Source organism: Pan paniscus, chromosome 12, assembly GCF_029289425.2.
Source record: "Pan paniscus chromosome 12, NHGRI_mPanPan1-v2.0_pri, whole genome shotgun sequence".
Lineage (NCBI taxonomy): Eukaryota > Metazoa > Chordata > Mammalia > Primates > Hominidae > Pan > Pan paniscus.
Window position 1 is genome coordinate 32,367,103 of NC_073261.2, and position 12,482 is coordinate 32,379,584.

Genomic DNA, 12,482 nt, shown 5'->3' on the forward strand with positions numbered 1-12,482 from the left:
TTGATGGTAGGCTGTGTCATATTTACCTGTAGTCAATTATGTGTTCCTTTTGCTTTGTAGTGTCTCCTGAGCAACCGCCTTTATTCACGGTAAACATATTTTCTTTAATTATTAACAAAATGCTCTGTGATATATACATGATATGTTAATCATTATGTTGTCAAACCCATTCAGCATACGGTGAAAGACAGAGATCACATTTCAACTAGATTCTTAGGAAGTACGGATTCACTAACTTCCAGTGAAGGTAAATTTGCTGCTACAAATTTCATTCTAGAAAATATAGATGAAAATATTGAAAATGCTCATAGTTTTTTGATTCCCACTTTTTATCCAAATGAGATGGAAGGATTTGATGTAAATATGCTGATGTTCTTGTTAATATCTTTGTTTATAAAATAATTTTTAAGGCATAAGGCGGACATTTTACACTGTGAGCTCTAGCCCAAATGCTTTTCCTTTAAAGTTGTCATCATCTAAAGATCCCAGTTTTGAATTCCTTTGCATGTTAGGGATTTGAGGAGGTGTATTTTGACACTAAATATTTTCAGTGCTTCAAAATTGATTGCAATACTCTTCTCTCTTCTTCATCTAGAGAAAAGCTATACCTGCTGACATTACAATTGTTTTAGAACTTCAACGACTTTATGTCAGTGTTGTTACATTGAGAATCTTAATCACATCTTCTGATTACCGGATTGAGTTTCTGCATGTGTATGTGTGTGTGTATCTCTGATTAAAAATGAATAAAATGATTAATCATTCTTTTGTAACTCTTTGGTAGATACAGTGTTTTAAAACAATGATTCTGAGCTGTTTTGACCTTAAAATATTTTCTTCTACTACTATTTATTGTCTACAGGTAACCAACAGCCTGAATTAACGTTTTTTACTTTTAAGTCACTGCAATGCACATTAAAAATACTTTACAAGATACTTGCACTTTCATAGGTAATATGTGGAATCTGTTTCCAAGTATCAAGTCTTCTATACGATTTCACACAATGTACATAATAGCTGCAACTCGGCTTTTGTAATCAGTGGAATATATTTCAGATCTGTCCAGGTTGACACAGTTTGGTCATCTTTGTTTTGTTTTATGACTGCACCACATATTTGATTTGTTTTATGACTGCACCACAATTAATTAAAGTCTCTTCATGCTGATACAAAATGAACATAAATATGATGACATACCAACATAGATTTGCTTATGTGGTTGCCTTTATTGATTTGTACTATAAAGAAATTAAATAGAAGTATTTCAGATACCCGGAGTATAGCTGTATACACTGCCATAGCTGAAAAACTCCAGTGTATGCTTTTCAGAGAATGACATTGGAAAGAAGAAATGGCCAAAGTATCATTTGGTACCTTGGCTTCCTTACATAGATGTTGAACTCCAGGAATGATCAAATCACAGTTTAGAACCCCTTTGTTGGGCCCTATAAAGGGTTTCCAGATGTCAAATGATAGTCTCCAGATGAAGAAATGCTCTATAATGCCTCACCGCTGTGTTTTCCTGTATTTTGTGCTTTTCTGAAAACTTTAAATACACGAATTTTTGGTAGAAATGAAAATCTTTCTGTTTTATATATTTGTTTTTGTCCATGGCACTCTGATCTCTTTGAATCTGGTAAGGATCTAGCCTTGTCTTGTTTATACCAGCAAGCAGTGTTGTCACTTAATGCTCTCATTTTTCACGTAAATGACTGACATTTTCCCAAGTCTTCACAAGTGATTTCTGAAGATGTTGCTGCATTGAGCAGAGACTATGTCATTGTAATTGCAGAAGTTTTAAAATTAAACATGTTTAATAAAATTTTACAGTCTGTTTATCTGGAACACATAACACATAATGGTGTAATGTGTATTTAACCATAAATTAGCTTCACAAAAAGTTTGTGTACATAAAAGTGTTTATATCCAAAGAAATTCTTATTTACTGCTCAGTAATCTCTTGTGTGGAAGAAAATATGTAACATAGTTTGCTGAGTCTTTGATAATAACCCTCAGTGTAAAATAAAGCCTTAAAGATAAAATGAGAGTTGATACTCGATGAAACTGATGTGAGTGAATAGAAACTATGAAACTGTGTCTATGGGAGAGAGGAGGACATGGGGCTGCTGTTGTGAAGAAGGAATTTGTACAAGTTAGTCCATTTTCTGTAACTTTTATATTCTAATAAAGGAAAACCATATCTTCATATTTATAAAAATGAGATTTTACTGGTTTGATCACAGAGGTGGTGAGAATAATGAAGAACAAAATGTGGAAGGCAAAGAATGAAGACCAGATAGTGAGATTAGATTTATCAACAAAAAAGAGTACAAGTGGGGTGGGATGGTGTAAATAAAGATAGCAGCTGGCTAGGTGTTTGGGGGTTTCTGATGAGGAAACCTGAGAACACTGACTTTATGTGGACCTGGTATATTCGCACTCGAACAGAATATTGGATTATTGTTGCTTCAGAGATTAATGGAAGCAGAGGTGGAAGAATGAGAGTAAACCACAGGGACTCAATTCTTCTCTCTGTAGGGGTCACACAGCAACAATAGGACAGGTGCTTCATGTTAGCAAAATGTGATGCACTGCATGTCAAACTGACTGTGGAAGCAAAACAATCAAGAAATATATTTCTTGAGTATTATTTATTTATTTATTTATTTTATTATTATTATACTTTAAGTTTTAGGGTACATGTGCACAATGTGTGGGTTTGTTAAAATGTAACTGTCGATAATCATGGCAAATATTTTGATATATAAAAGGTGATTAACATGAAAAAAGCCTCTGATGTTTCAAATATTTTGGTTAGATTTGTTTTATGGGAATCTAATTACACATTAGGTATTTGGAGTGTAATGTATACGTTTTTTGCATAAGTGAATGAAGAGATGGCAGGAGGGCTAAAGTTGAGAATCCAGGAAATGGAAAAACACCAGAAGCGTGCATGATTGTGGACAACATGAGTATTTTTGTTAACTATGCTTCTGTATGTAGATATCTGAACTAATGAACTGAGAATACATCCTGCAAGCAGAAGTGAATGATAGATTTTAATGAAATTGATAGTTTTTAAGTTAGAGGACAAAATGAAGAACAGGAGAACTATTGTAGTATTATAGTATAAATGGTTCTTGGGTGATTTTCTTCAGGGTACACCATAGCGTTCTACCATGGGCTTTGACATTTATCCTTCTGGGGTCCTATTTGGTCCTTTCTTTTGACATCACATTTTTTGGTTTCAGTTAAGAGGATCACATTGGTAGAAGTACTTTCCTGTGTTAGTTGTAGTCATGTGAAACCTAATCTCTCTCTTGAAATCTGGACTACATGTTTTATGAAAACTTAATTATGTGTCCCTTTTGCTTTGTAGAATCTTCTGAGCGACCTCCTTTATCCACGGTAAACAAATATATTTTCATTTTTAATTAACAAAATGCTTTGTGATATATACATGATATATTAATCATTATGTTGTAAAACCCATTCAGCTTACTCTGAAAGAGGCAGATCCCAGTTCAAAAGCAGCCATGAGAAGGAAGGATTCACCACCTCCAGGAAAAGGTAAATTTGCCAATACAAATTTCATCTGGAAAGAATGACATGAATATACTGGAAATGTTCATAGCCTTCTGATTCTTACTTCTTTTACCCCAATAAGATAGAAGGATTTGATCTAAATGATGCTGATGCTGTTAGTGTCTATGCTTATAAAATGATATTTAGAAGAACAAGGAAAAGAAATTTTAAAAATGTGAGCTCTAGCTCAGATGCTTTTCCTTTTAGTTTGTGATAAAGATCCCAGTGTGGAATTTGTATGCATGTTAGGGGTTCAAGGAGATGAATTTTGAAACTATAAATATTTTTCAGTGCTTCAATTTCTGGTTGCAATACTGTCCTTTACCTAGAGAAAAGCTATACCAGCTGACATTACAATTGTGTTAGAACTTCATCTTCTTTATGTCGTTGTTGTCACGCTGAGAACCTTCGAGTCTTCACCCAATCACATGCTGTGATTACCAGCTTGAATTTCTGCATGTGTATGTGTGTGTGCACTTTTGTTTGTGAGTTTGGGTGTGTGTGATACCTCTGATTCTGGAAAATGAGTAAAGTCATTAATCATTTTTTGGTGACTCTTTGGTAGATACAGGGTTTTAAAGCAATGATTCTGAGCTGTTTTAGCCTTAGAGTCTTTGATACTACTACAATTCATTGCCTACAGGTAACCAACAACCTGAATTAATGTTGGTTTGTTTGCTTTGTATTATACCTTAAGTTCTGGGATACATGTGAAGAACATGCAGGTTTTTTACATAGGCATACATGTGCCATGGTGGTTTACTGTACCCATCAACCCATCAGCTACATTGGGTATTTCTACTAATACTGTCCCTCCCCTAGGACCCCATCTCCCTGACAGGCCCCGGTGTGTGATGTTCCCCTCCCTGTGTCCATGTGTTCTTATTGTTCAACTCCCACTTATGAGTGAGAAAATGTGGTGTTTGGTTTTCTTTTCCTGTGTTAGTTTGCTGAGAATAATGGTTTCAGGCTTCATCCATGTCTTTGCAAAGGACATGAACTCATCCTTTTTTATGGCTGCATAGTATTCCATGATGTGTATATGCCACATTTTCTTTCTTTTTTTTTTTTTATTATACTTTAAGTTTTAGGGTACATGTGCACATTGTGCAGTTAGTTACATATGTATACATGTGCCATGCTGGTGCGCTGCACCCACTAACTCGTCATCTAGCATTAGGTATATCTCCCAATGCTATCCCTCCCTCTTCCCCCCTCCCCACCACAGTCCCCAGAGTGTGATATTCCCCTTCCTGTGTCCATGTGATCTCATTGTTCAATTCCCACCTATGAGTGAGAATATGCGGTGTTTGGTTTTTTGTTCTTGCGATAGTTTACTGAGAATGATGGTTTCCAGTTTCATCCATGTCCCTACAAAGGACATGAACTCATCATTTTTTATGGCTGCATAGTATTCCATGGTGTATATGTGCCACATTTTCTTAATCCAGTCTATCATTGTTGGACATTTGGGTTGGTTCCAAGTCTTTGCTATTGTGAATAATGCCGCAATAAACATACGTGTGCATGTGTCTTTATAGCAGCATGATTTATAGTCATTTGGGTATATACCCAGTAATGGGATGGCTGGGTCAAATGGTATTTCTAGTTCTAGATCCCTGAGGAATCGCCACACTGACTTCCACAATGGTTGAACTAGTTTACAGTCCCACCAACAGTGTAAAAGTGTTCCTATTTCTCCACATCCTCTCCAGCACCTGTTGTTTCCTGACTTTTGAATGATTGCCATTCTAACTGGTGTGAGATGATATCTCATAGTGGTTTTGATTTGCATTTCTCTGATGGCCAGTGATGATGAGCATTTTTTCATGTGTTTTTTGGCTGCATAAACGTCTTCTTTTGAGAAGTGTCTGTTCATATTCTTTGCCCACTTTTTGATGGGGTTGTTTGTTTTTTTCTTGTAAATTTGTTTGAGTTCATTGTAGATTCTGGATATTAGCCCTTTGTCAGATGAGTAGGTTGTGAAAATTTTCTCCCATGCTGTAGGTTGCCTGTTCACTCTGATGGTAGTTTCTTTTGCTGTGCAGAAGCTCTTTAGTTTAATTAGATCCCATTTGTCAATTTTGGCTTTTGTTGCCATTGCTTTTGGTGTTTTGGACATGAAGTCCTTGCCCACGCCTATGTCCTGAATGGTAATGCCTAGGTTTTCTTCTAGGGTTTTTATGGTTTTAGGTCTAACGTTTAAATCTTTAATCCATCTTGAATTGATTTTTGTATAAGGTGTAAGGAAGGGATCCAGTTTCAGCTTTCTACATATGGCTAGCCAGTTTTCCCAGCACCATTTATTAAATAGGGAATCCTTTCCCCATTGCTTCTTTTTCTCAGGTTTGTCAAAGATCAGATAGTTGTAGGTAAGTGGCGTTATTTCTGAGGGCTCTGTTCTGTTCCATTGATCTATATCTCTGTTTTGGTACCAGTACCATGCTGTTTTGGTTACTGTAGCCTTGTAGTATAGTTTGAAGTCAGGTCGTGTGATGCCTCCAGCTTTGTTCTTTTGGCTTAGGATTGACTTGGCGATGCGGGCTCTTTTTTGGTTCCATATGAACTTTAAAGTAGTTTTTTCCAATTCTGTGAAGAAAGTCATTGGTAGCTTGATGGGGATGGCATTGAATCTGTAAATTACCTTGGGCAGTATGGCCATTTTCACGATATTGATTCTTCCTACCCATGAGCATGGAATGTTCTTCCATTTGTTTGTATCCTCTTTTATTTCCTTGAGCAGTGGTTTGTAGTTCTCCTTGAAGAGGTCCTTCACATCCCTTGTAAGTTGGATTCCTAGGTATTTTATTCTCTTTGAAGCAATTGTGAATGGGAGTTCACTCATGATTTGGCTCTCTGTTTGTCTGTTGTTGGTGTATAGGAATGCTTGTGATTTTTGTACATTGATTTTGTATCCTGAGACTTTGCTGAAGTTGCTTATCAGCTTAAGGAGATTTTGGGCTGAGACAATGGGGTTTTCTAGATAAACAATCATGTCGTCTGCAAACAGGGACAATTTGACTTCCTCTTTTCCTAATTGAATACCCTTTATTTCCTTCTCCTGCCTGATTGCCCTGGCCAGAACTTCCAACACTATGTTGAATAGGAGCGGTGAGAGAGGGCATCCCTGTCTTGTGCCAGTTTTCAAAGGGAATGCTTCCAGTTTTTGCCCATTCAGTATGATATTGGCTGTGGGTTTGTCATAGATAGCTCTTATTATTTTGAAATACGTCCCATCAATACCTAATTTATTGAGAGTTTTTAGCATGAAGGGTTGTTGAATTTTGTCAAAGGCTTTTTCTGCATCTATTGAGATAATCATGTGGTTTTTGTCTTTGGCTTTGTTTATATGCTGGATTACATTTATTGATTTGTGTATATTGAACCAGCCTTGCATCCCAGGGATGAAGCCCACTTGATCATGGTGGATAAGCTTTTTGATGTGCTGCTGGATTCGGTTTGCCAGTATTTTATTGAGGATTTTTGCATCAATGTTCATCAAGGATATTGGTCTAAAATTCTCTTTTTTGGTTGTGTCTCTGCCCGGCTTTGGTATCAGAATGATGCTGGCCTCATAAAATGAGTTAGGGAGGATTCCCTCTTTTTCTATTGATTGGAATAGTTTCAGAAGGAAGGGTACCAGTTCCTCCTTGTACCTCTGGTAGAATTCGGCTGTGAATCCATCTGGTCCTGGACTCTTTTTGGTTGGTAAACTATTGATTATTGCCACAATTTCAGCTCCTGTTATTGGTCTATTCAGAGATTCAACTTCTTCCTGGTTTAGTCTTGGGAGAGTGTATGTGTCGAGGAATGTATCCATTTCTTCTAGATTTTCTAATTTATTTGCGTAGAGGTGTTTGTAGTATTCTCTGATGGTAGTTTGTATTTCTGTGGGATCGGTGGTGATATCCCCTTTATCATTTTTTATTGTGTCTATTTGATTCTTCTCTCTTTTTTTCTTTATTAGTCTTGCTAGCGGTCTATCAATTTTGTTGATCCTTTCAAAAAACCAGCTCCTGGATTCATTGATTTTTTGAAGGGTTTTTTGTGTCTCTATTTCCTTCAGTTCTGCTCGGATTTTAGTTATTTCTTGCCTTCTGCTAGCTTTTGAATGTGTTTGCTCTTGCTTTTCTAGTTCTTTGAATTGTGATGTTAGGGTGTCAATTTTGGATCTTTCCTGCTTTCTCTTGTGGGCATTTAGTGCTATAAATTTCCCTCTACACACTGCTTTGAATGCGTCCCAGAGATTCTGGTATGTTGTGTCTTTGTTCTCGTTGGTTTCAAAGAACATCTTTATTTCTGCCTTCATTTTGTTATGTACCCAGTAGTCATTCAGGAGCAGGTTGTTCAGTTTCCATGTAGTTGAGCGGCTTTGAGTGAGATTCTTAATCCTGAGTTCTAGTTTGATTGCACTGTGGTCTGAGAGATAGTTTGTTATAATTTCTGTTCTTTTACATTTGCTGAGGAGAGCTTTACTTCCAAGTATGTGGTCAATTTTGGAATAGGTGTGGTGTGGTGCTGAAAAAAATGTATATTCTGTTGATTTGGGGTGGAGAGTTCTGTAGATGTCTATTAGGTCCGCTTGGTGCAGAGCTGAGTTCAATTCCTGGGTATCCTTGTTGACTTTCTGTCTCGTTGATCTGTCTAATGTTGACAGTGGGGTGTTAAAGTCTCCCATTATTAATGTGTGGGAGTCTAAGTCTCTTTGTAGGTCACTCAGGACTTGCTTTATGAATCTGGGTGCTCCTGTATTGGGTGCATATATATTTAGGATAGTTAGCTCCTCTTGTTGAATTGATCCCTTTACCATTATATAATGGCCTTCTTTGTCTCTTTTGATCTTTGTTGGTTTAAAGTCTGTTTTATCAGAGACTAGGATTGCAACCCCTGCTTTTTTTTGTTTTCCATTTGCTTGGTAGATCTTCCTGCATCCTTTTATTTTGAGCCTATGTGTGTCTCTGCACGTGAGATGGGTTTCCTGAATACAGCACACTGATGGGTCTTGACTCTTTATCCAACTTGCCAGTCTGTGTCTTTTAATTGGAGAATTTAGTCCATTTACATTTAAAGTTAATATTGTTATGTGTGAATTTGATCCTGTCATTATGATGTTAGCTGGTGATTTTGCTCGTTAGTTAATGCAGTTTCTTCCTAGTCTCGATGGTCTTTACATTTTGGCATGATTTTGCAGCGGCTGGTACCGGTTGTTCCTTTCCATGTTTAGCGCTTCCTTCAGGAGCTCTTTTAGGGCAGGCCTGGTGGTGACAAAATCGGTCAGCATTTGCTTGTCTGTAAAGTATTTTATTTCTCCTTCACTTATGAAGCTTAGTTTGGCAGGATATGAAATTCTGGGTTGAAAATTCTTTTCTTTAAGAATGTTGAATATTGGCCCCCACTCTCTTCTGGCTTGTAGGGTTTCTGCCGAGAGATCCGCTGTTAGTCTGATGGGCTTCCCTTTGAGGGTAACCCGACCTTTCTCTCTGGCTGCCCTTAACATTTTTTCCTTCATTTCAACTTTGGTGAATCTGACAATTATGTGTATTGGAGTTGCTCTTCTCGAGGAGTATCTTTGTGGCGTTCTCTGTATTTCCTGAATCTGAACATTGGCCTGCCTTGCTAGATTGGGGAAGTTCTCCTGGATAATATCATGCAGAGTGTTTTCCAACTTGGTTCCATTCTCCGCATCACTTTCAGGTACACCAATCAGACGTAGATTTGGTCTTTTCACATAGTCCCATATTTCTTGGAGGCTTTGCTCATTTCTTTTTATTCTTTTTTCTCTAAACTTCCCTTCTCGCTTCATTTCATTCATTTCATCTTCCATAGCTGATACCCTTTCTTCCAGTTGATCGCATCGGCTCCTGAGGCTTCTGCATTCTTCACGTAGTTCTCGAGCCTTCGTTTTCAGCTCCATCAGCTCCTTTAAGTACTTCTCTGTATTGGTTATTCTAGTTATACATTCGTCTAAATTTTTTTCAAAGTTTTCAACTTCTTTGCCTTTGGTTTGAATATCCTCCCGTAGCTCAGAGTAATTTGATCGTCTGAAGCCTTCTTCTCTCAGCTCGTCAAAATCATTCTCCATCCAGCTTTGTTCCGTTGCTGGTGAGGAACTGCGTTCCTTTGGAGGAGAGGCGCTCTGCGTTTTAGAGTTTCCAGTTTTTCTGTTCTGTTTTTTCCCCATCTTTGTGGTTTTATCTACTTTTGGTCTTTGATGATGGTGATGTACAGATGGGTTTTCGGTGTGGATGTCCTTTCTGTTTGTTAGTTTTCCTTCTAACAGACAGGACCCTCAGCTGCAGGTCTGTTGGAATACCCTGCCGTGTGAGGTGTCAGTGTGCCCCTGCTGGGGGGTGCCTCCCAGTTAGGCTGCTCGGGGGTCAGGGGTCAGGGACCCACTTGAGGAGGCAGTCTGCCCGTTCTCAGATCTCCAGCTGGGTGCTGGGAGAACCACTGCTCTCTTCAAAGCTGTCAGACAGGGACATTTAAGTCTGCAGAGGTTACTGCTGTCTTTTTGTTTGTCTGTGCCCTGCCCCTAGAGGTGGAGCCTACAGAGGCAGGCAGGCCTCCTTGAGCTGTGGTGGGCTCCACCCAGTTCGAGCTTCCCGGCTGCTTTGTTTACCTAAGCAAGCCTGGGCAATGGCGGGCGCCCCTCCCCCAGCCTCGCTGCTGCCTTGCAGTTTGATCTCAGACTGCTGTGCTAGCAATCAGCGAGATTCCGTGGGCGTAGGACCCTCCGAGCCAGGTGTGGGATATAGTCTCGTGGTGCGCCGTTTTTTAAGCCGGTCTGAAAAGCGCAATATTCTGGTGGGAGTGACCCGATTTTCCAGGTGCGTCCGTCACCCCTTTCTTTGACTCGGAAAGGGAACTCCCTGACCCCTTGCGCTTCCCAGGTGAGGCAATGCCTCACCCTGCTTCGGCTCACGCACGGTGCGCGCACCCACTGACCTGCGCCCACTGTCTGGCACTCCCTAGTGAGATGAACCCAGTACCTCAGATGGAAATGCAGAAATCACCCGTCTTCTGCGTCGCTCACGCTGGGAGCTGTAGACTGGAGCTCTTCCTATTTGGCCCTGCCACATTTTCTTTATCCAGTCTATCACTGATGGGCATTCGGGTTGGTTCCAAGTCTTTGCTATTGTGAATAGTGCTGCAATAGACATACATGGTCATGTGTCTTTATAGTAGAATGATTTTTAATCTTTGGGGTATGTATTCAGTAATGGGATTGCTGGGTCAAATGGTATTTCTGGTTCTACATCCTTGAGGAATCACCACACTGTCTTCCACAGTGGTTGAAATAATTGACACTCCCACCAACAATATAAAAGCGTTCCTATTTCTCCACATCCTCTCCAGCATCTGTTGTTTCCTGAGTTTTTAATGATCACCATTCTAACTGGCATGAGATGGTATCTCATTGTGGTTTTGATTTGCATTTCTCTAATGATCAGTGATCATGAGCCTTTTTTTCATATGTTTACTGGCTGAATAAATGTCTTCTTTTGAGCATATCCTTCACCCACTTTTTGATGAGGTTGTTTGTTCTTTTCTCATAAATTTGTTTAAGTTCCTTTTAGATTCTGGATATTAGCCTTTTGTCAGATGGAGAGATTGCGAACATTTTCTCCTGTTCTGTAGGTTGCCTGTTCACTCTGATCATAGTATTGGAAGTTCTGGCCAGGGCAATCAGACAAGAGGAAAAAATAAAGGGTATTCAAATAGGAAGAAAGGAAGTCAAATTGTCTCTGCAGATAACATGATTGTATTTTTAGGAAACCAAATTGTCTCAGTCCCAAATCTCCTTCAGCTGATAAGCAACATCAGCAAAGTCTCAGGATACAAAATCAGTGTGCAAAAATCACAAGCATTCCTATACACCGATAAAAGACAAACAGCAAAATCATGAGTGAACGCCCATTCACAATTGCTACAAAGAGAATAAAATACCTATGAATACAACTCACAAGGGATGAGAAAGACCTCTTCAAGGAGAACTACAAACCACTGCTCAAGGATATAAGAGAGGACACAAACAAATGGAAGAACATTCCATGCTCATGGATAGGAAGAATCAATATCATGAAAATGGCCATACTGCCCAAAGTAATTTATAGGTTCAATGCTATAGACTACCATTGACTTTCTTCACAGAATTAGAAAAAACTACTGGAAATTTCATATGGAACAAAAAAGGGCCCATATAGCCGAGACAATTGTAAGCAAAAAGAACAGAGCTGGAGGCATCACGCTACCTGACTTCAAACTACACTACAAGGCTATAGTAATGAAAACAGCATGGTACAGCTACCAAAACAGCGATATAGACCAATGGAACAGAACAGAGGCCTCAGAAGTAACACCATACATCTACAACCATATGATCTTTGACAAACCTGACAAAAAGCAATCAATGGGGAAAAGATTACCTATTTAATAAATGGTGTTGGGAAAACTGGCTAGCCTTATGCAGGAAACTGAAACTGGACCCCTTCCTTACACCTTATACAAAAATTAACTCAAGATAAATTAAAGACTTAAACGTTTAAGTAAGACCTAAAACCATAATAACCCTAGAAGAAAATCTAGGCAATACCATTCAGGACATTGGCATGGGCAAAGACTTCATGACTAAAACACCAAAAGCAATGGCAACAAAAGCCAAAATTGACAAATGGGATATAATTAAACTGAGGAACTTGTGCAGTTTTATTTGGGAGTGTGCATGAGGTACCTCTGAGTTTCAAAAATGAAGAAAGTAAGTGGTCATGCTTTCCTGACTCTTTGGTAGACACAGCCTTTTAAGACGGTGATTCTGAGCTGTTACGGTTTTGGGTTTTCTATAATACTGAAGCTTACTGCTGACATGTAACCAAGAGCTTGAATTAATTAAAAAAAAA

At 38.7% G+C, this 12,482-nt stretch overlaps 1 protein-coding gene across 4 annotated transcripts in view; it reads left to right on the forward strand.

The window, feature by feature from the left end:
- The window catches only part of ANKRD36C (ankyrin repeat domain 36C), a 178,317-nt gene that overhangs the window by 51,275 nt on the left and 114,560 nt on the right, over window positions 1–12,482 (forward strand). For all 4 annotated transcript variants that reach the window (XM_063594808.1, XM_063594805.1, XM_063594806.1 and 1 more), the window contains 4 exons: window positions 61–89; window positions 175–247; window positions 3,380–3,408; window positions 3,498–3,570. In XM_063594808.1, the coding sequence (XP_063450878.1) occupies window positions 61–89; window positions 175–247; window positions 3,380–3,408; window positions 3,498–3,570 (204 nt within the window). The remainder of the gene's footprint in view (window positions 1–60; window positions 90–174; window positions 248–3,379; window positions 3,409–3,497; window positions 3,571–12,482) is intronic.